The sequence below is a fragment of the Sinohyriopsis cumingii genome, chromosome 4 (assembly GCF_028554795.1).
Source record: "Sinohyriopsis cumingii isolate HCF-2022 chromosome 4, ASM2855479v2, whole genome shotgun sequence".
NCBI classification, from domain to species: domain Eukaryota; kingdom Metazoa; phylum Mollusca; class Bivalvia; order Unionida; family Unionidae; genus Sinohyriopsis; species Sinohyriopsis cumingii.
In genome coordinates, this window is record NC_142964.1 from 32,490,178 (window position 1) to 32,515,408 (window position 25,231).

General features: G+C 34.9%; 1 protein-coding gene across 2 annotated transcripts; it reads right to left on the reverse strand.

Annotated features, from left to right (window-relative positions):
* Window positions 1–1,140: 1,140 nt before the first annotated feature.
* Window positions 1,141–25,231, reverse strand: LOC149800897 (methyl-CpG-binding domain protein 3-like). Of its 2 annotated transcripts, none has more exons than XM_089954960.1 (7): window positions 24,931–25,231; window positions 22,057–22,175; window positions 18,586–18,728; window positions 16,278–16,368; window positions 14,790–14,944; window positions 7,986–8,089; window positions 1,141–3,808 (listed from the first exon to the last, which is right to left on the reverse strand). In XM_089954960.1, exons 1-6 carry the CDS (start codon window positions 25,038–25,040, stop codon window positions 7,994–7,996), a joined length of 714 nt encoding a protein of 237 aa, XP_089811086.1. In that variant the 5' UTR covers window positions 25,041–25,231; the 3' UTR covers window positions 1,141–3,808; window positions 7,986–7,993. The 2 variants fall into 2 exon arrangements, with proteins under 2 accessions (XP_089811086.1, XP_089811084.1); XM_089954958.1 differs by having other exon boundaries at window positions 22,018–22,175; window positions 24,931–25,225.

A 25,231-nucleotide genomic window follows, 5' to 3' on the forward strand; every position in this document is an offset into this window, starting at 1 on the left:
GCGCCAAGCGAGGCAGCTGTTAGTACCATTTTTGTAAGTCTTTGGTATGACTCGGCCGGGGATCAAACCCACGACCTTCCGCATCCGAGGCGGACGCTCTAACCAATAGGCCACCGGAGCAGTAGATGATGAATGTGCATAATCATAACTAATATTTTTACACAATTTTTCTTTTCTTCAGTCATACTAACCTTGACATTTGGATTCCAAAATTGATAGCATTCTTTCTTCCCCCAAGTACAAGACATCAATTTGGCACAAGTATGTGATACTGAATTAATGTTCTTGTGTGGAAACCGTTTTTTCTTCTTGTATTGACCTTCAACTTCTTCATCTCAGAATCAACAGCCAACGTTCTTCCATAACACGCAAGCGATCCACAAAGTTTGCTTTCGGTATGTGATGTAGAACTAATGCTTTTGTACAGAAACATGATGTCCTTGACCTATGACCATTTGATCCCAATATTTTTCAGTCATAATGTCCTGGACCTATGACTATTTGATCCCTATATTTTTCAGTCACTATGTCCCTGACCTATGACCATCTGATCCATATACTGATATATGTAGTTCTTGCATACCACACGTGCAAGCCATCCACAAGGTTTGGTCACAAAAGATGGTGGAAAACCCGAGCTAAGAGCAGAAACCATTTGTTAAATTTTGGTTACAGTAACCTTGACCTTTGACTTTTTGACACTAAAATCAATAGGTTCCTTCTTAATTTGTATAATCGATGCTATACAATATCCATATACTAAAAAACAAAACTCTACATCAACTGCTTCTGCTGCAAATGTTCCTCCACATTATGAAGTTTACTTTCTGCACATTTTCCTTTATCCACCTTCCATTCCCTATTTTCTATTTAAAATTAGGTTTTAAAATAATGTGCATCTGTCACTAGAGATTACAGGTATTGTTCCAAATTAATTGTTTCCTCCAGTAACAAAGAACTTCAATTCTAAGCACAAGCCCAATCTAGCTTCAGTACTAATTGTGAAGTTGCTGTTCTACAATCAAGATCAAATGGATTTGGGATGGATGTATGCAAAGATGTATGGAAAGCCAAGGCACAAAGCAATATGACCAACTTTGTTATCATAGCAAGGGTATAATGAATGGAAGGAAAAGGAAATATGATGCACAAAGATGCATTTATTGCTTTATTATTATAAATATTCATCCAAAAGAAAGAAATATTAATTCATCTACTCGTCCATCTGAACACACATACATGCATTTGTTATTCAAAGAAAACTTCACACAACATACACATAAAGCGATGTACAAGATTTTGCAATCAGGGTTAAAAGGATGCAATTTCCTGAAGACTACTGTTACAATAATGAATAAATGCTCAGTTATTTAATGATTTTTGAATCAATGAAAATACACACATTGTTACTGCACACTGGCTTTGGATAATAAAGGAGTTAAAAATGACCTTTGAATACATGTACGCCATAATACTAATATGATGTCACCATGGAAGTTTTTGTCAAACTATCAAACTGTTATACAATGTGATCACTAGGCGATATTATATGACTTAAAGTCTTTTTATTACTTACTGTGTAAAGGAATTCGCAATTCACTCCTAGTAAAATATACAAAATTAAATTCATGATTTAAAATTCAAAACAAGGCTCTAAGTAGATGTTAAAAAGAGAACATCACAACCTTTTATTTACTTTTAAAAAAAGCACATAATAATTCAATTATACACAATAACAATGGTTTGGAGGATTAAAGAGATGCTAATTTACATAAAATCAGCCGCAAAACATTACAAGAGATATTGCTATTCCTGGTCATTTAATTATAATATTTTCTTAATCCTCTTTCACTATATAAACATATGAAACATTATTAGACAAATAACTAGTGATTTTCTTTTAGGAGCATTTTCTAAAATTGTTTCAAACAGTAACATGAGCAGAACGATATCTAAGGGACACAACTACTATTAGAATAGGTCTCATAAATTTGAGGTGTCTCCATTGACAAAAATATTTACCTGAAAGGCAAACAGTACTACACTTTGTTACTAATTTTGGCAAGGCCATAGTCTGTTACTATAATCTGTCAAACAAACTATATTTGGCAAATGAGAATGGCTATTATGCCTTAGGCATGGAAGGATTTAAATCTATCTAAGTCAAAAAATACAAACTGAATTTCAAGAAGAAAAATGACAAGTTTGATATCAATGTATATATACATGATTTATAAAAACTGCTGAAAATTTTGAGTTCAACTTCACACATATCTATAATAAAAACCATAAGTAACACTTTAAATGAGAAACTTCATTACACATGACACATTCATTATTTATCAAATACAAATCTCTATGACCTTACGTATGGAAATGTAATGTATGACTTCCATCTTCCACCAGGATCCAAAATCTTTGATGCCATCTGCTCATCATAATGAAACATCCTATCGAATATGATATCCCTCCATCAACTAGGATAAAGGATTTCAAGTTACAAGAGCTGAACAATAGATGGAAGGATGCACAGACACATCGATGGATAGACAAGACCAATCAGAAAGGTGTTGATCTATAAAAAAAACTCATGTGTATTTGCATGAAACAAAAATTACCATGAATGCAAAGTTATTACCCACTGGTCTAATGAAATAATATTCACTGAAATATCATTGAAGATAGCCATCATAAGGTACAAAAAGTTCATGAATATTAAAAGTATAAACAAAAAGTTACTAATATAAACTAATGTACCACAATTCTTCTCAACGACTTTCTCTCCACAACAAATGTCAATCATCCAATGCCACTATAATCTCATCCACTGCAAATGTAAATATATCTTAAAACATTTATATTTCATTCACTTTCTTTAACTATTATTCCAAAATTGCAGCTCTCCAGAGAATGCAGTAGTAAATTAGTACCACCAGTGGTCCTTATTTTGGTCAATACATTGTTTATTTTGTCACAAAATTTATAATTTTTCTGTAATATAAAAATTGTGATCACAAAATAAAACTGTAACTGGTTTGATTTTAAAACATTGTAAATTCACATTTGTTTTCAGAGGACCAAAGTTCACAGATGTCATAGTTAAAAATCCCCATTAAATTCAGGATCCAACTAGATCTGTCAGTAATCAAGTGCTTATGGAATACCCTTCAAAAAATATGAAATCTAAAATAAATTGTAAGATATTAAACTGATAATGGCAAAATATTATATTGGACACAAATTCCTGCCAGGATACTAGTGAATGAAAAGTTCCACAACATTATCTCAAACAGTTCTGGGGAATTTAACCAGAGAAAAGTGTGACAGACAGATGGATGGACACAAAACAATTTGAAATAACAATTGGGATAACTTAACGATGTTGATCAGACATATTTTACGTGGCACAAAAGCATTTAACATTCTGAGAAGAACCTCAAAGGGTTGAGGAGATATTAAATAAACAAAAGTGTGATGTATAGATGGACAAGATGACTCCAATATAATCCCCCTGCCCCACTATGTCGGAAAGGGTATACCACAAAGTATTAACCAATGAAGAAAGCATGATTGATTCTATCTCAGTAACATGTCCATAAATTAAAGAACAGTTTAAAAATATCATTTTCTGCAAAAACATGAATATTGGCACGCATAATATACATAAATTCAAGTAATGGCAGTGATCTAGTATTTCTTATGTCATATCTCCATATAATATGATATGGATTGTTTACTCCATGATTGCACTTCCTTCCCTGCAGTATCGGATGACATTCACTCTTCTACCGTGTAATTGTTCTGCTGTCTGAAACAAAAATTACATCATTGGTTTGGTTCAGTTTGGTGTTTTAAGGCACAGCAACACAATCAGGTTATTTTTTGCCAAGGCACTTGAACCTGCATGCTTTCATGAGTTACTAGAGTTCATACTTACACATGTTACATATCAACATATATAGGGATCCTTTTAGGCTGTGCAGTAGCAAAACTGGCTCTTTTTTCTTATCTGGTATTAAGTTACCTCAATAATGTGTGAAGGATGCATAACAAACAACAGAAAAAACATCATCATGGTTGATTCTAAACTGACTGGACTGAGTGCATCCCAAGCTGTCTTACTGAATACAGTGAACTCATTGGTAAAAAAAGACTAAGACACTCCATTTCACTGGCTGACAGAAAGTCCATTTCACTGGCTGACAGAAATGACCTACTGAATTTGATTAATTTGGGCACCAATCAAGGACACATGGTTCATGATACTGCATAGAAAATGTAAAGAAAAGATGAAATTTTCATACAAAAGCACTGCTGCATTTATATCCAAAGCAGTGTACTGGAAGGAAGACTGAAATTTCCCAAAGAAATGCTAAAAGAGAATCATTACTCATGTATGGGGAATTCAAATTCCAGTACGGAAGGCTTGTGGCTGGGAGAGATTATGAAATATGTGTTTCTGACTGTACTTAATAAACAACAAACAAGAATATTTATAATCTATGTTTTTTCAAATCTGGTGTGGGCCCTTGAGCCCCACTTTTTCATTCCAGAAAATTTGGGTTTCATCTTATACTCTGAGTCGACTTATATCTGGATTATGTCATGTAATTTTTTTTACGTAAAAAAAATCTCCAAAAGTACAAAAAATAAAGTGTAAAAAAAATTTCATTTTGGGGATGAGATCATTTAAAAAAGAATATAGGACCCCATAGTGAGAAGGATTTTAAAATATTTATATGATGATCAGTATTAAATTAACTTACAATTGCTGTAATTGCACTAAAGCAGTATTCACTAGTAATATATGTTTAAATTTGATTACATATACATGCACTAGAATATACAAGTCAGAAAAATGAATAACCATGACAAAGACATGTATTCCATCACATTTTTCTTCTTGCACTTCATGGTCAAATAAAATATGCTCTGATATATGAGAGAGAGAGAGAGAGAGAGAAAGAGAAGAAAATAAAACATGAACCTGATATGAAAAAGAGAGAGAGGGGTTTCAGGACAATTGTAATCTATATAATTAGTTACCTTAAAAGCGTGATCATATTGATGCACAAGTGCAATACTATATTCAAATATCAATTAATATCAATATAAACAATTCCTTCTAGTTTTAGTTACCATATCCATTGTGCCATGAACCATATGGCTTTGAAGTGTAATTTACATGCTAATTAAATATGCCACAGCTGTAGTCAGGTCATCCAAGCTCACACATGTTTGACAGCAAGATTTGGCAGCTCAGGTCAAATTAATGAGGCTACTAAGAAGGGAATGAGGCTACTCATAGAGTATTATGAATATAGTACCATGTAATGGAAGAAAATGCCAGGTGCTGACTAATGTACTGGAAACCAGTGACATCTTATGAACTTGCCTACAGAACTGTCAGGGCAATTTAAAGTTACAACTAGAATGTTGTTGTTGTTGTTGTTGTAGGGTTTAATGCATTTTCCAGCACAAGATAGCCTATACATGGTGGCCAGTTAACTGGTGGAGGTAGAACCCTGGGAAGAACCACCGACCCAAGAGAAGCTACTTACAGGCTTTCTCCATGTACCCACGTTATCTGAGCAAGAGATCTGAACCCATGCAGACAGGTGAGATGGCAGTGATCCTGAATGGTGAGCGCTTTAGACCACTTGGGGCCTCCAACTAGATGAACAGATCTCAAAAACAAATTCCACCTAACTACAGGACGAGTACATAAACTTACTGATAAAAGAAAAATTTCATTTGCTAGGAATGGAGAGGTCATTTTAAGAAAATTTGACATCATCATACGTACCAACCCCTGTCAAGGAAAAAGTATAATCCCAGTAGACAAAAAGAGTAATCCGAGAAGAAAAAGAGTAATCCACATATAACATGATACAAATTCAATGATCATATGCACAAAATTATTTTTTTTTACCCCTATTGTCTTTTAACATCAATTACTGCTTTAAGTTTTCATATGTAGCTCCAGCACACGCATCAACTTGAATAAATCGGACTGACTTTTAGCCCCAAATATTCTAGAGACTGGTTCTGTACCAAATATGAATCTGTGAGTAAAGATTAAAAATTAGAAAACTAGTCTGTTTTCTCCTAACTAAGCCATACAGCTGCTATAAATAGAACCCGAGGTCAAAAGTTTGAAAGTAGAAACCGGCATGTTTCTTGGAAATAGGACAGCCGCTATAAATAGAGCATAATACTGTTAGGAGAGCGCATTCAAGTCTACAAACAAGCGTTCTCTTATATTGTACTTATGTAGAAGCCATCTTTTCTAGAATACGGTCTGTGGGATTAATGGGATGTTAATAAAAATGATAAATTATTGCTTTTTCGGGGAAGGAGGATACACCAAAATCGCATAATCCATGTATGTTTATGCATAAGGCATTAATTTAGTGAAAAAAGCGTAATGGTTAAGCCAAAAGTGTAATGGTTGGCATGTATGCAGCATACTAAATGGCCACTTTTGGAATTTAACCTAATAGGAATGCATATGGATATAAATATTGTGAACATAAATATTGTGACTATAAATATTGTGAATATTTAAACTTTGAAATTGAAGAAGTATGGTATTTATTTTAATAATTTACAGTTACTATTTAATGTATCAATGTTTTTCGTCTCTGACAAAAGCTTCGACTAAGCTGGGGTAGTAAGGTACGAAATAACAAGATGGCTGAAATTCTCACACATTGGGTCCTATTTTATTTTGATCACATGGTGCAAGGAGAAAAATGTGATGCAATTCATTTGCCCCTCTCTCTCTCTCTCTTCAAAACAAAACTGTGGGAAAAGAAAAGGTGATGCAATTTCCATATTGCTGTTAATCTGAAAAAGCATATATTGGTACCATTTATATTAATGAAACTAGATGTTACTAAAGTTCATTCCACACAGCATCACAGACTTTATCCTATCTGTAACTTAATTAATTTTCAGGTCAGCGTCATTAAATGTAGCTAAAAATAATAATTCATTCAAAATACTTCATTTGAAACAAATTGGTACTTTTAATTATATTTAATTATCCTGACCTGAAAATTTAGAGTTACAGATAACAATTTGCAAAGCTATGTGAAACAAAGTGAAAAAAATGAAGCCGAGGTATTGATCTAGTCTCCTCTTATGCTTGACTTATACATGGATGAAGGATGGAAAATTAAATTTTTTTTTACTGATTCAACTTACACGCAGGCAATACGGTATTAACTGGCATAAAAAGTCTATGTCCAAAAGTTGGTATTGAATATAAAATGACTATATGTTCATTTTAACAGCAGTTATAACAAAATCTAGCACATCTGATGATGTAGCATGCTTTCTAACTGGCCATTGTGACCTTTTGACTCTCCCTGTGACATAATGCCAATGAGAATTACAATTTTGTCCTTTTTTGACAAAATTGTATTAGGTGTTGATACGGGTATAACAGTCTTGTACTTGAGAATCTGGGGACATTAAAGATAGTTTTACTGTTATACAATGACACTAAAACTCACTTTGTGAAAGCAAAGGCATCCTCCTAATCATCAGATACTAGCATATTATCCCCCAAAATGATTTGTTGAGATATGTTTTAAGTATAGATGCACATTAAAAGTTATTAGGCAACAATGCCTTACTTTTTACATGCACAGGACCAATGCCAACAGCATGCTGAATGTCAACACAAAAGAAATGAGAGAACAATCATCACTCAAGATTATTTATTCAGTTTTCACAGCAATAAATCAATTCAGTTTTTAAAACAAATTATTCCACAAATGGATTAACCATCTTTTTTATTTCCTGTGTATTTCAGCTTATGCAGCTCTGCTGTACCACATATTACTCCTAAATCCACCACAAAAAGGTTGCCCATCCAATTTCTCCCGTTTTCTCCACTTATGGAGTCATCTCATGCCAACATATGAACCACTGACAATATAATATTGATAGAATAATAGTTTTAATTACAAACAAACCTGTCTGATCATGCTGCTTGTTTCATGACTTCTTGCAATCTTCTTCTTGCCTCCTGTACCCTCAACTCCTGTCTTCGAATGTCTTCATCAGATACCATCAGTTGCTGCAATTGGCAAAGAGAATTTAAAAAACGACTTTATTAAAAAAAATTAATTTTTTATCACCTGTTTGATGCAACTGTATTACATGCTTTCCTGACTGTCAAAACCTATTTTCATTTTTACTCATGAATTTAGATAAACAAAGTTGTATTTCACTTCATCTTGTGGTATTCACCACTTCACTTTTCAATCTTAGAATGGAGTGGCATAGTATAAATAAATTAAGGTCATCTCAGTGTTTAAGTTGATATCTGAAAGAAAGTGAGATATCTCTCCATGTAACATTCTTTTTATCTGCCTCTGTTTATTTGTCTACATCTATTTCTTTCCATATATCTGCCCATCTATTTATCTAATTCATTTATTAATAAGAAATCAAATTAATTTCTCTCAGACCATGATTAATGCAGCATTTGCAATAAGAATGGTTTCAATAAGATTAAAGCAACCAAAATATAATATATTTCTATTATACAGAGTGATAGCAAGCTCAGCTAATCAGACAGATTACCTCACACATAAGTGAATATCTAGCTCAAAATCCAACTTTAAATCTTACATCCTCATGGTGTAAGAGTAGCTGACAAGTCTGAACAAACTATAAGACTTTCTGACAAGTCTTTTCAAACTATATGACTTTCTGACAAGTCTATCATACTATAACACTTTCTAACAAGTCTGAACAAACAATAAGACTTTCTGAAACGTCTTATCAAACTATGACTTTCTGACAAGTCTGACTAAACTAATCTCTTATCAAAACTGTTAATAGAGTGTTGTCAAGCTCAGGTAGTCAGATGCATAAAATCACCTATCATGCATTGATCTTAATCATAATCAAACTCATCTGAGATCATAATACAGGTGTATTGTTATGCATATTTAATTTGTATTATCTGTTGGCTTTTATTAATGACTGTATGTTATGCATATCTGTTTTGTACATGACCTTGTCCTAGATCAAGTTCATGCTGTTCCTGACCAGGGACATTTATTTAGTAAACAACATAATACATAGCTATTATTTCTATAAGAGTATAGGTTAAATATTCAGATCATTATATTTGGAGGTAATCATGTTCAGTTGAATCTGAGTCTAGGATATAGTTTTTCTCTTGGAAATAGCTAAATTTGTTGATGAATCTAAAATGTTTTATAGGAGGCTGACATACATCCTGGCTCTATTATTGTGTCCTGACTTTATACAATGTTTGTTTACTTGAAAAAGTACTCATTCTTGCCTTAACATCTTGAAACAGAATCAGTGTTAATGTTGTGTTCAATTTCGTCTGGGTGGATTTATTGATTCAAATTATTATTCACTTGAAATAATAATAATAATAATAATAATAATAATAATGAGGACTTTGTATAGCGCCTAATCTTTAGAAGCTCTAAGCGCTTTGCAACTTTAGGCAACACCTATAAGATAAGAAACAATAATATTATTACAAAAACAAACATGAAATTAGAAAAACATTATAAAAAAAAAAATTAAAAAAAAAACATGCTGAGAATATTTCAGGTAGGAAACATTTTTAGGTCTTTAAGTTTGTTCTTGCTGTCGAAATAAGTGGGTTTTGAGAGCCCTCTTGAATGTGATCACTGTGTCTTTGTGTCTAAGTTCAGTGGCCAATTCATTCCATGTTGCTGGGCCCTGGTATGCAAAAGAACGCTGTCCATATGACTTTGTTTTCATACTTGGAATAATGAGTATACAATTGTCAGAAGAGGAGCGTAAGTATCTTGCTGGTGTGCACACATGAGTGAGGTCAGACAGGTATGTTGGACTAGAGTCCGACAGTGAAATGTAGCACAGAGAACAAATTTTATGTTTGATTCTGGATCGAATGGATAGCCAGTGTAGGGTACAGAGCAGCGGGGAGGTGTGCTCTGATAGTGGTACTCTAAGTATGATCCAAGCAGCTGTGTTTTGAACTTTTTGAAGTTTCTGGAGTAGATATTGAGATGAACCAGACAGAATTGAGTTATAATAGTCCAGTCTTGAAAGTACTAATGAACACACAAGTGTTTTAGTGGCATCAACTGAAAGATATTTGCGAATTGAGCTGATGCGTCTCAGCTCAAGATATGCAGCCTTGCATATGTTCATGACATGATTGTGCAATGTGAGAGTACTGTCCAGAGTAACACCTAGGTTTTGTACTTATTGTGTGAATTTAATGTTGGCGTTGTTGATATTTATTGTTTTAGGTAAAGGATGTGAATGATCAAGTCTTTGTGTTGTGATCAGAATGGCCTCAGTTTTATCATCATTCATCTGCAGCTTGTTACAAGTCATCCATGATTTCACATCAGAAATGCACCTCTCTACACCTTGGATGGTAGCATCAACTTCAGTTGGGTGGCTAGTTTTGTATATTTGCGTGTCATCAGCGTACAATTGATGAGACACTGGATGATTATCTATGACACTTGAGAGCGACTGAGTGTACAGAATGAAGAGAACAGGTCCAAGAACAGACCCCTGTGGAACACCACAACATAGATCAAGTGGGTTGGAATGTATTCCATCTGCAGATACAATTTGTGCCCTGTTGACCAAGTAGGACTTGAACCACAGTAAGGCTGTATCATGAATGCCAAATACATGCTGGAGACGGTGAAGTAATATATCATGGTCTATTGTGTCAAATGCTGCAGACAAATCAAGGAGGGTGAGGACTGTAATTTTTCCGCTATCCAATGCAGAGAGAAGGTATTCACTAATATTCTTGGACAGAAACAATTTTTGCTTATATTCTTATGATACATTAAAAGACTGTTAGCACATCATCACAATCTGGACCACTAGAAAATTAGCATAAAGGAGACTACAGGCACATCAACAAATTTGATAATGGAACTTATTTGGAATACCACTTTAATTCAATTGGAACTTCATACATTTAGACTTATAATAGAGCTTTTAGGACCATCTGGGATTTAGTTCACAATACTTTTAATGCATTTTAAATTTTTACTTTGTATTATAGGGAAATATATTATTTGTTGAATTTTACAAAAACTTGTTGATTTTGGGTCTTTTCTGTTACTTAGTTTAAGACCACAGAGTTGTAACACTACTTACTAACTTTGAGTGAAATCCTATTAATAGAGACATCTCTCAAGTGGTGGTAAGATAAGCCGATCTGGTGTAAGATCCCATCATTAATATGTGAAGGTCTCATTCATAATAAAACTCATTGGACATAAAGTCAAAGTCTAGTCAAAATCTGATGTAAAAAAAGTCTCAACAGTTGTAACAATTTTAGCCAAACAGATGCTAAATAACCTGACTAATATGTGTGGCTCACACTTATAATTGTACTTTTCGAAGATCTTAATGACTGAAACCCACTTATCATGCTTGATCAAAACCGAATCAAAACTATGGTCTTCAGATGGTACCTCAGATCAAGTCATTAATATGTGTGGATCTTGCTCATTAATGAACTTGTCAAAGATCTTTATGACAAAAACCCTTTATGCCCACATTCCAAGTTTGATCAAAAACTGAATAAGCAATATGGCCTTGAGAGTGGTAACAACAAACTGTTGACAGATGACAGGGTTTGAAAAATCCATTGCCCAGGATAATAAAAAATGAATGCCAGGCAACCAATTATCACAATGCTACAACCTGGTTCTTGCAACAAAATATTTTAAAACATGATCATATTAAAAATTATAGACAAACATCTGATCATCAAAATTGTACCTCTGGATACTTATAACACAGTGCCTGAATTATGCATGATTCCATAACTGAGTGTTGGGTGCTTCCTATCTGTAGGTCACACTAATCGTGTCTTGACTAGTCATTATCTGATAATATAACCACAGTCCATAATACCAGCCCCTCAGGACGAACCCTTGAAAAACATGAATTTCAAATTATCATCTTTTGTAAGCGATGCACAATATGGCAGTGGCATCTTTCAATTCTGGCTTGACACACTTAAACCTATGATCAAGTATTTCATCTGTTTATCGATTGGTTGGATAAATGGCATATAGCACATGACAGTTGCTTCTGTTGGCTAACTTTAGCTAAATGAATATGGCATGTTTAAACTGTTGTTGAATGCTATATTGGCTTGTTAGGTAATTGCTAAAGAAAAATCCCACATGGAGAGTATACAGTTCCCTGACATTATATACTCCAGATTAACTGTACTGGATTAAAAATAAACATGATGCAAACTCAGATAAATACTCAATTTTAACAAGTCTGAGGTCAAGGGTGGCCAACTTCTAGAAAGCTGACAGACAATATAGCATACAAAAGAAGAAATTTGGTCCATCTTTTATTTCCTGATCTTAAAATGATTAAATAAGTTTGCAAACTTGTGTAACTTTCCATTAGCAGGACTGATGTGCATCATAAGAAATGAACTAAAAATCTGACAGAAGCTTTTGATTAAATTTTATTACAGCAATCTTGGGGGCAACTGCAGTAATTTACTCAGGCAATCAGAAATATCTAGCGTGCAACCGAAAAAAAATCAAAACTTGTTACCCAGGGACAACCATGTATTTTCAAAGATTTTCTACCCATGGATGGCAATGCATAACAGATAAACACTGAAATGTGTGATGAGTTCACTTACTGTTACTGTCAGGTGGTCTAATACAATTATAAACACAGATTAAAGAGGAACTATTTATCTAACAATGTGAGACACTGGGAAACAAATTAAAATATTGCTAAACATAGGTTCTCCTGGCAAACTACTATGGTATATGTTTCCTATATGTAACTTTCAAAACCTGAACACAAAATCTTTATATTGATCATGCTGCAGCAGCAATAATTATCACTTTCTGCAATAACAGTCACAATAGAAATTAGGTTGTAGGGTGAAATGACACACCTCTGCCATGTATCAATAAGACTAACAATACAAGCCTGTGAACAATACATTATCTATAAATATATCATCTTGATGGTACTGTCATCTTAGAAAGTCTCTCTTTAGTAGAGTTGTGCCATATTAACCCTTTACCTCATGCAAGCGTCTTTGGACGTCTCTACTCCATTCGCATGGAATCGCCTTTTGACGCCTCGACTCCATTCGCATGGAAGCGCCTTTTGACGCCTGCTGTAAACATCAGCCATTTTGAGCTGGTTTTTGTAGCCCCACCTATTAGATACTACATTCATTTCTGCGAATGACAATTACGTCAGATCACGTGGTCACTATTTATGCACTGGTCGATATCTGCTTTTTAAAGTAACTGGGTCATAATCTCCACTCTCCAAAATGGCGATCACGGATTTCATTCACTACTTACAAAGTTTTCACGATTAGGATCACAACTATGAAAGATTCAATAACTTAGGTAAAGGCTCTGATATTGATGTAGGCAGCAATTAGTTTTTATAAATTATCAAATTCAGATGACTTAGTGATATAGACGCAGACAAAAAACTTGTAAATTTTGAGTGTGAGAAATGGCAGCTATGGTTGGTCACGCTGCCTCACTGACATGATGGTAAATGAGTTCTCTCAAGATTCTGAAGCACATACAAAATTCTTCCGTGAAAAATAATTACACAGCTATAACAATCGGACTTTAATCTTACATCTTCCCACATATAATAGATGTGTACCAAAAATGTAAAAAGGTTAAAATTGCTGTTAAACGTAACATGCTCTATATTGCTTAACAGTTCACAGGCTGGCCTATGCATCTCGAGTCGACTGGGTAACAGGTGTTCTATTTATAGTGCACTGCACTTTGTAACTATGCTCTATGATGTAAAGGGTTATATGTATTGACATATTGGTTTTATTACTAGCATGCAGATTACAGAAAGACAAAGATTTATCTTCTGTTCATATGCCACTCATTCTTGACATGATTTAAAAAACCCACTTCCAAACAGACCTTGACCAGCCATTGTTTTATATGCCAGCAGATCAAGGTCTCTGTTATTTGTTCTACTTATTATTCCTAACAAACAGACCAAGATCTACCCAGTGATTATGTGATGGCAAATCTGTGCAGTTTGCAGATGGGACTGACTTGTGAGTATATATGGTAGTTTTTGTCTACCAATTATCTACTAGTATTTTCATTATTTTACATTAACTGCTCCAGTGGCCTAGTGGTTAGAGCATCCACCTCGGATGTGGTAAGTCGTGGGTTCGATCCCCAGCCAAGTCATACCAAAGACTTAAAAATATGGTACTAATAGCTACCTCACTTGGCACTCAGCATTAAGAGCTTAGTGTTAAGACTGGTCAGCCTGGTGTCAGGATAATGTGACTGGGTGGGACATCATGCTACATGTCTGCGGCATGATGCCCCAGTGCTAGACATCACTATAAACTGCCACAATGCAGACATCATAATGATGTGACTTATTTTTTTTTAAAGCTATGTTAAAAATCTGAATCACACAGAGTATTTTCATTAATAATGCCCATATTTCTCTTAACTTTAGTTTAGAATGAATTAATATTTTGATTGTATCCATAGTTATGCGTTTTCTGAAAGAAATTGAGTCCTTTCGTTATTACATATAGTTCACAAACTTGAAAATGAATGTTGGTAAGGATTTTGCACCATGAAAACAACAAGGAGGATGAAGCTTGAAAATTTTAAATTGCGCAGCCTTAATTGAAACAAACTACCATCTGAAATTTTTATATAAACTTTGGTGATTTTGGCCAACATTAGGTCTATCATTACCTGTATATGAGGCTGATTGGCATCAATGTGAACACCAGGATTCTTCTGTAGTGTGCTCTTATTGGCATTCTGCCCCATGACAGGTGTGGAGTTGAGGTGGAGAGCAGCTGATATGCTCTGCAGAATATTCTCTGTTGTCAGGTCAGGACCAATGCCTATAACAAGATGTGGAACTGTAAGAAGAAATAATTAATCCTAAGGATACCACCCCACCCCTGCTTGAAATGTGTCCATATAAAATGAATGTTCTTGTCAACATTGATGCAAATTAAGAGTTAAATCCTAAGTCAAAAAGGACAATAACTCCATTAAAATTGTACCAGAAAAGTATGAGAACTGAACTTGACCTTTCTCTTTTTACTGTAATTTCTCATTATCAAACTTCATTTCAATCTATGAAGTCCTTCAGAAGTTTCTGTGAAACAAACTAAACTTACCACATGCATGATGGGACTTGACATGGATAACACCATATAACTCCATAATGATGACAAAGGCATAAAAATAAGAGTGCATTATTTGTGGTGAAAATGTCCTATGTAGAAATCCATTTTACTGAATAACTTTATCATACTCTATTAGCAGCAAAACTGCATTTTATTCAATCTCTGTTCTAAGGCCATTCTCCACAATCTGAAACCAGTTGTCCCTAAAGTTAGCATGTGAAAATGTAATTTTAGGTCACAGGTGAATCACAGTGTAATTCATTTATATGTACTCTGAAGCTTAAATTTAACAAAATATGCTCTATGTAATATATAGTAAACCTACCTCGAATTTACTAACTTTAATGGGGTATCAATTTCCATAACTAGGATTTAAAAGGCCCAATGAACAATGACCTTTGATTGGAAACAGACGGACCTCTGCCCTATCATACATCAGTGTGCTCACAAACATATCAACTTTTCGCAAAACCAAAAAAAAAAAAAAGAATTCACAATATGATTTTAATCTTCTTTACAGGATAGTCACATAGCTCATTTGATACGGTGGTCACGTGCATGAAAATGTTGATTCAGTATTGAGAGGCAGAATTACTGAGCTCTCAGTCTTGTTGACTTTTACAATATATTTAACCTTTTTAGCTTGTATCAATTCTACTGTAAAGAATCACAACTATCTACTACGTGGTTCATCTGTCTTCATGTAGCATCTCATACAGGACATGTCTTGATCTCTGAATTGGGAAACAGGGATTAGATCTGGACTTTAGAGCTATTGCAATAGCGGTCTCCTTAAGATATGTGGGGCTATAAAATTAGAAAATATGTGTGAGGATAAAATTATGTGGCTTGGGAGCAAACTAACATCTTAGGGTCACACTATTTATCTAATCATCTGTTAGATAAGAACCTTTATCCCAGTGAATTTAATTGTGGATATTTATCACCCAGAACCTACCAACCCTGAAATTAAATCCACCAAAAGCATTTCTGATTTTTTAGCATTTATGCAAGTTCAAATGCAACATATTGTTATACTTACCTTGCACATTTCTTGGCAGTTCTAGGGACTGAATGATGTCCTCCATATTGTCACGAGCATGTAGACCCTGCAGTCGTTTCTCCCAGAATAACTGCAAGAATAAAACAATACTCACATTTAAAAAAGCTAAAATATCTATATATTATGCAAACTCTAAATTTGTACAACATGATATAAACCAATCATGAAATGACTGTAAGGACAACAATTTTTAAATGTGTAATAAACATTTTCAATACTTTGCAAAATGCAAGATGTATGGATTCACAAAACTTTAACAATTCTGGACATGTCATTTCAAGGAAAAGACAGATCTATAAAAGACTAGATTATTATCTACTATTGAGGAAACAGAAATTGGAAGTTCGAAATGTAACAAAATCTGAGCTAATCCCTCACTTGCAAACAATCCTGTCATAATGATGATAATCACAGTTTTCATTATTATTATTACTGACAAATATATTTCATGGGTAAAAGTTATTTATTAAAAGTTATATCTGGCATTAATTCATTACAGTGATTTAATATTAAGGCTATTCATGTTTGGAAAATCAATGTTAACTGCACTACTTGCAAGATTTGATCATTACATCATTGCATAATCAATATGACATCTTTAAGTGCCACAGCACTATCAACACTGGAAGAGACGGGACATAAGATGATGACTTCTGTCTCTTACTGAACAATACAAATTAAGAGCTTCTGTACAATTTTAATAATGACAGGAACAGTGATGTGAAAGAAAATAATAAAGTCAACAAAGAGTAAAGGACACCATTGGAAATTGTTAGCAATTTATGACCTGCCATAAATTCATTTGAAAGCAAAGTCAAAATTTTAGTCTGAGCTTAATAACTGTGTAACAGCAGGAAAAAAATCTTCATCATACACTTTCTTTATGCATATGATAAAATAATCTGACAATCTGGAATATTCAGCCAAAGAAAATTTAATCAGTTTTTAAATTCTCATTCAGCTGTTGTTTTACGGACAATATGATGGACTGCCAGCTGTTGTTTTAGGGACACCTGAAGGACTGCCAACTGTTGTTTTAGGGTCAATTGATGGATTGCCAGCTGTTGTTTTACAGACAATTGATGGACCGCCAGCTGTTGTTTTACAGACAATTGATGGACTGCCAGCTGTTGTTTTACTGACAATTGCTGGACTGCCAGCTGTTGTTTTAGGGATAATTGATGGACTGCCAGCTGTTGTTTTAGGGACGACTGATGGACTGCTTGCTGTTGTTTTAGGGATACTTGATAGACTGCCAGAGAAGGGAAAACTCTGCCTCCTCATTAGCTTTACAATTATTGTAAAACTCAAAGTCACAATTATCATATTAACTTTCCCAAAAAAGTACAATGAAATTACAGAACGTATGGAAATTTTTAATGAGAAATTTTGAAGATATGAGAGTCTGATTAAATGTGTGGTAAAGCAGTAATCAAGAAGGTCTCTGCTTTTCTGATATGCCAGATGACAAGCCTTAAGCCTGGCTGCGGTTATACCACACTCATACCTAGCCACCCTGGCATGCCAGAAAACAAGCCTTCAGCCTGGCTGTTGCTATGCCGCTCACACAGAGTTGCTCTGGCATAACAGAAAACAAGCATTCAGCCTGGCTGTTGTTATGCCACACTCACAGAGCTGCTGACATCCCAGGCAAGCCTTTGGCCTGGCTGTTGTTATGCCACACACACAGAGCTGTTCTCTGACATGCCAGATGACAAACCTTCAGCCCGGCCGTTTATAATCCACTCTCCTACCAAGCTATCCAATGTAGTTGTCCGAAGGCCATTGTTAGTTGCAATGTATTAATATTTTGAATGACAGATTTGAGAAATTGACATTTCATCAATTGGTGACAGGGGAGATTTTCTCATACTGTATTTGTCTATGTAATGTTATCAAAGTTAAGCATTCCATATGAAAAGGTTACTGATCAGCTGAGGGCTGTTCCATTTAAACATACATGGTACCCACGGAAGGCAGTTTAAAAAAAAATATATGCCAGGATACTCTGATTTCACATAGTTCGTATTAAAATGATAAGAAAATTCTAAATTGAATATATGGGTCAGTACCTCACATTAAAAGTGCCTTTCCTGGGTCCCATGTATGTTTTACTGGAACAGACCTGATACACAGTTCTTTTGAATGGAATTTAATTTTAGCCACAGTATCAAAGTTTCCCTTTCAACACTGATAATTAATTTCAGAGACAGAAAGTGAGAACTGATGACATCTCAACCAGTGCAACATTCACCATAACAACAAAGAACTGAATTAAGATAAGAACCTGCTTAGGTTGGTCCTGATTTCCATGTTTGATGTCTGTTTTTGCCTTGCTCTCTTGTCTGTTCCGTATGACGGTCACTGGCTGTTTAAATATGGATGCTGTTTGTCGGATTGGTAGAACAAGACTTGAATCATGGCGCATTCCTTGCAAAGATGAAAAATTTAAATGGATCAATTTAACATTGGTATGGACCTATAAAATACTCTAATCAATTCCACATCACTATACACAGTTCTTTCACATGAGACCAAAGTTTGGCATCAGATATTACAAAAACAGTATCTTTATCACAAATATTCTCAAAACGATTTTTTCATTCACATACTGTATTGTTAAATAGCATGAAAATACAAACTTTTAAGTAAATTACATTTCTCAGAGAATACTTACCAAATCTCATTACATTAGGAATATTAGCCAGCTACCTCGCCAGTCCAGCACTACTAAAAGAAGAAAATCGTCTTATCTTGTCTATGTCCAATACACAAAGGACAGCAACTCTTGACCATTACCTCCCATAAGCACTGCCAAGTGTTGCTAATTTTTAGCTGAGCAAGATGCTAATAAGGATGCTTGCATGGCAGGGTGGTTGGGAGGGTTTTTAAGTAATGTGATTGGATAAGTATTCTCAAAGAAAAGTAACTTACTTCCAAATTTGCTTTCTCCTTCAAATATGATCCCCAGTCACTGTACTTTAGGAGAAGGAAATGCTGATCATCTTAACTCTACTTCGAGTATCCTTCTGTGTTAGAATACACAAGGAACACAGCATGTGGTCCCTAGACCTGTGACTCTTATTTACGATTAAAAAGATGATGTCGAAACTTATTACCCACAAAATATCACTGGCAAATCCAATGGAGCTAACATGCTGCGTTGATTGATTTAGTTGGGTAGGTGGTCTTCTGTGCTGCTGCCACTGGCCCAACATTATTGAAGGTTTTCCCCTGCAATGATAAATCTGTGAGACAAATATTGGAGAAGGTTGACTCTGCATGCCAGCCAACAGCTTCCACTATATCTCAGATTGAAATATTAATTTCGAAAGTAAGGCTTGCAGAGGTGGCTCAAATCTCATGAGCTGTAATCTGCATGAGGTGGCTCTGATCTTGTGAGACCTCAGAGTATGCTGAGCATACAACCCATAAAACAAGGGCTGGAGGGGTGATATCCTGTTTCCCAGCTTTCACCAGGAGGTAGAGGCGTTTGCACTCACTATACTTGTCACCAAACCATCCGATCTGAACTGAGGCTAGTTTGGTTTGATAGAAAAGGCACGTAGTTTGCTTACCCTGCATCTGGAGGCTAAAGCTAACAGGATAAATATGACGAAACTTTTGCAAAGTGTAGGTTAGAGGCTCTAATTATTCCAATTGAGCCATGATAAAACCCATGAAAAGTTCCATTTGGGAAACTAGATGAGGGAATCTGATCGATTGAGATCAAAATTAGCTAAAAGACATGAAAGGTCTCTATCATGCCAAATGTCCTATTTGCCATGATGCCGGAATGTGTTCGATATCATACATTTGTGGCCTTTGATAACCAATGGAGGAGCAGCTGTTTCTCTTCACAGAACAAGAGAAAAAAGTCAGCCAGTTAAGGGATTGAGGCACTCAACAGGACAACATTATTGGCCTGGCATCAGTCCTAGAAAATGTGCTACTATCGCTTGTAAGCATTCAGAACAGAGCTTTCTTGCTCTTGAGATTCACTCCACAAGTTTAAATTTGTTTGTCTTGCAAGGCTATCCAGATAAGAGCCAAATGTGAAAGAAGACAGTCTGGGCAAGATTGAACACCCTCAATTGTGGCTGCTTCAGGAGATTAAGGTTAGCTGGTGCTGGTGATATATAAGATGGTCAGGCAATCACTGGTAAAGGCCCAGCTGACCGGACAGATTTTTCATAGAAATCTCTGGTATAGCAGCGATGATAAGGTGATATGATGCTGATGGCACAGCTAGACAGATGGATCTATCACTAAGATTCCCATATGAACTATTTGGCTTTACTGTTTCAACAATAAGGTCCCCATGCTGGGACTGCTGGACTGCCAGTGTCAGCTGGTAACAGTACGGCAGTATTATGAGTTGGATCCCGCATGAAACCCATGCACCCTGACTTACAGGCGATGAAATCAAGGGTGAACACTGCTAATGATTTCTGTGGAAACAATATAGGATGCCTCCCTAATCCATGAATTTAAGTACCAACAAAAATGTCATTCTTCAGAAAAACCAAAAAAATATATGTTCACAAAACTAGATTAATCCATAGTATTAAGAAAACTTATTTCTAAAAAAACTTTGTGGTACATCAAAAAAGCCTGTGACAAATTTGCTTTCTCAGATGAATTGCATTTTTAATGCAGATATTTCCTCACAGAACAATAAAATTGTGAACAATTCAAGTTTTAAAGCGTTTGTTTCTTGAAATAAACGTCCATCTTTTTATTCATCTGATTTGAATCAATGATAACACTAGAATGTATGCATATTCAAATAAAAAATCAGTAACATAATACACAATGTTTTTGCAATGAGAACTGAAACATGTTGGAAGTCCTGTGTTGAACAATCTTTAAAGATTAGTTATCTTCAAAATATGGTTATTTCAAAAGAAAAGCAAGCAACTTTGTTAGAAAAAAGATATTTATTCCTAACATGATCATAAAACAAGTAATAAACTACTGACCCCTTGCCCCCATCTTCTCATTGTCGATCTCCATCCCATTCTTAATTTTTCTGAAATATATTGGCAACTCACATGCTCAATTGTGCAGTGGTCTGTGTAACAGATCCCACTGTCTGTGAGTTGTTGAAGGTGAGGTTTATTTTGCTCATGATACACATTCAGACATTTTTGTCAAAGGGAGATAGTGGAAAGGATGCAAAATCTTGTTTTAGTTTTAAAATTTGGGACATGGAAACCTCTTTAATCTTAAAATATAGACAAGTATAAAACTTTAATGAAATCAGGGCCTGTACTGGCTACTTCATTAGACAAAGAAACCAGGACTTCCAGCAGGTTTTGTTGTTAAATTGTAAGTACTGGCACAAGTTGTAAGTGTAATTACTAGCATACTATGCAGCCTTTAATTGCTTTTTACATAAAAAAGAAACAAGAATTTCTCAGAAGCATGAATGAAATATAGAGCAAGATTTTCTATATCTTTTAAATTTTGGAAACATGCCACTATCAGCTTATCACAAGCTGGATGGCACTTAACTGTTCACATTGTAAATTTAACTACAATTTTCAAGATTTGCTCCTCAGCAATATGAATATTGTGTCAATAATTTGCTATTAAAGAAAACTTTCACAAGGTTAGCTGTCTAGCTGAAATCAAAAAAATGTTAGGTTCTTTAAATTGAGCTATTTCCAGCATTACAGTTACGTCCCATCACCAGCGGAGACAATTACAAACCAACCTCTGGCAAAGTCAAAAGCAGATCCTTTGTGGCGCTTACTTTTTCTCAACGCACTACTTATAATTCTCCCACTTCGAAAGTCGAATGCACTCAAATCAAATGAATCTCCCAGGATTCTGGCCAACATGGGCTTGCTCCTTATTTTTCTGCCATCAGGACTGGAAAAAAAATCATTTTTGATGATGAACTTTTGTCTTTCCAAACAAACTAAATTTTTGTGTGCATATATAAATTAAATGTATCATCCTCACACTTCAAAAGAGGTTGGTGGTTGGAAGGTGGTATTTTCATACTCTCTGTCTGTTAGTCCAGCTGTCCTTAATTCCATCCCCTTAACAAGTGTATGAAAATTCATTAAACAGCATTGCTTTAATTTCTACCATCAGAGCAGCACTTGGAAAAGATACATTACTCCAAACATAAGTACCTTGATATTCAATAAACCACTGGATTTGTTGTGTCATAAAACGGAATAACAAACCAAACAAACTTGGAATATAGGCTGCATTTGTGATGACCATCAACGGAAGCGGCATAAATTTAGAGGCCTCTCCAATGGGATTTCTAATAATGAGTCATAGATCAATATATCAAAAATTCACAATAATCAGTGATGAAAGGAAAACCTGATTTTACTATCTGAATATTCATAGCCTGTATTCAGTTCATATTTAAATTTATTTTTTGTCATGTCATCATTAAATATTTACTAGATCAGGGTCTCATTAGCAGCATATGTATGTATGTATGTATGTATATATGTAATGAATTTTGGGTTATAAGCCCATAAAATGGAATAGAAGCTTGTCTATGCTATGACAAGATGATCAAATATACTGTATTAATCGGATGATATGCAAATGCTTAATGATAAAAGCCTAACCCTTGCACTGATGGGTAATTTGGACTCTGATAACATGTAATCATAAATTATTACAGACAGATCAACCATTTTTAGACAGTTACCAGTATTTCTCACGGTTCTTGAGTTAGTCATTTGAAGGGGCCTTTTAGCAATAACTACAGAATATTTCCACATAAAATCTGATGTTTGACTACTGCAAATCCACTTATTTGAAATGGCCAATTTGATAATCTGACTAGTACTCTCTGGATTTTTCATGTGGCTATTATCACATAAAATTGATCTCAAGTAAACAACATTATATAAAAAGCAAAGACATTAAAATAGAACCAGGATGAGGGTCAAAAGTTTGTTTCTGGAACATTCAAGTTGTCAGCAAGATGAGATATGTTACTAAATTTACATTTAAAAAAAAAAAGAATATGGGAAACATCAGGTTCACTGGGTATTACGATGGGAGAAAACCAATGACCTAAACTCAGATTAAGATAAATAAGATGACATTAATAATGATCTGAATACTTAATCCACAATCATAGGAAAATATTTAGCTATGAATTCTGTTGTTTACAAAATAAATCTTACAGGTCAGGCAGGGCCTAAAATTTTTTAAAGTGGCGCTATTTTTTACTGACTGGCGAAAGTTGCTGGTGACAAATTTTTTTAAAGTAAATTTTTTATTTTTCATTGATATAAGCAACTCAGGCCACATAATACCTGTTTTCACTATCTGTGGCATTCAGTGGATCATGTCAGTAGATGATGAATAAGATGTTATTCAAATATGATTGCAGCTAACTGCAAACTGTTAGTAGGTTTTGAGATATAGTTAAATGTCATTAGTAGGAAATAAGGAATGACCTGGGGATATTCTCTATTGTTGAACAGTTTGGCAAAAAGATTCAGTGTCATTTGCACATGTTAATTTATGTTTATTGCAAACTGAGTGTGAGATCACTTGAGAGCTCACAAGATTAGGAGAAGCTACTCCATCATAACACTGCTTATGATAGTCTGGTTCCTTGTTTCATATGTTCCCTTAATTGCACTCTGCTATACGAATAGAGGAGCGCAACTCAGGGAGCAAACAATGCGGGGGAACCAGTCAATGCCTTTGCTTGAAGTAAACGCGATGCCATCCCTCATCCAATGCATTGTATATTAAATAAATCCTGATTGCATTATGTGAATCCTTTGCATCAAAAAAATGCACGGCAACAAAATGTGTGCATCAATTTTCTCCAGCATGCGTTCCTGATGCACAAATGTGCGTAAAGGGAAACACTGATATTAATTAAACATAAATTAGTGGAAGAGTGTCAATATAGGCGGCCAAGTGTGTGAGATATTCCTGAAACCTTGACTACTCATTCTAACATCAACCGACATCAGCACAGGCTTTACAAGGCCGTTATTTGGGGTAGTATGACATAGCACTAAAACAAAAACATGTACTATGTCTTACATTGTAGGACTAGAGTCAGAGTTAACATTCAAACTGAACAAGAACTGGTCTATAATATGTCAGATTCATAAGCTGTGTCATGCGTATTTGTTTTTCTCCTGGAATGCAGTAACACGCTTTTGGAAGTAAATATTTGAATACCGGAAGTGCTGCAGAAGTCACTCGTTTTAGTACCAGACAAATTTTTAACCTCTTTTAATCTGAGTATCGTCGTATTTCAAAATAATGGAAGGGATGAGGTAGGATCGTACATAATATATTTATAGGTTACTACTTGGCATTAAATAGTTTTACTAATTTGTATTGGTTTGTCCGATAATACACGTTAACCGGTTAATACCCCGACTGACGTTACATATCAATTTATGGAAGAGTGTCCATATGGGCTGCCAAGTGTGATATATTCCTGAAACTTACTCGTTCCGATGTCAACGACATCGGGACACGCTATACGAAGGCCATTATTTGGGTAGTAAGACGTAGAACTAATACATAAAATAATATGTGATACGTCTTACACTGTAGGACTACAGCGGCACAATGAACGTAACCTTAATTTAAATGTATGTCATTCAAATAATACCTGTAGTAATAAACGTCTGTTTTTCCAGCAGACAAACCAGATTTTCTCACTACCTCCTCCCGGATCCAGCCTGTAGGTAACCCACTAACATCAGACTTTCTTTTGTCCATGTTTTTGCAGTTGTATCAAAACCTGTATGTAGTGTCCTGCAGAACAGGAGTTACGAACCGGAAGTCTTCCGGTCACTAGATTAACCGGAATAAAGATATTTCCGGAATAAATACTGGAATAAGAGTACTGTATTTATGAGATTAAATACTGGAACAAGTAAAGATAATGTGACTGGGTGGGACATGATGCT

What these genes read in the sequence shown, in the direction of transcription:
- LOC149800897 (XM_089954958.1), bottom strand. Translation starts at nt 25,040, where the DNA reads ATGGACAAAAGAAAGTCTGATGTTAGTGGGTTACCTACAGGCTGGATC. An exon ending in TGCTTTTGACTTTGCCAGAG is followed by an intron (nt 18,729 to 22,017) that starts GTTGGTTTGTAA and finishes CATCTTTGCAAG; the next exon opens with GAATGCGCCATGATTCAAGT. An exon ending in CCAATCAGCCTCATATACAG is followed by an intron (nt 8,090 to 14,789) that starts GTAATGATAGAC and finishes TGCCAATTGCAG; the next exon opens with CAACTGATGGTATCTGATGA.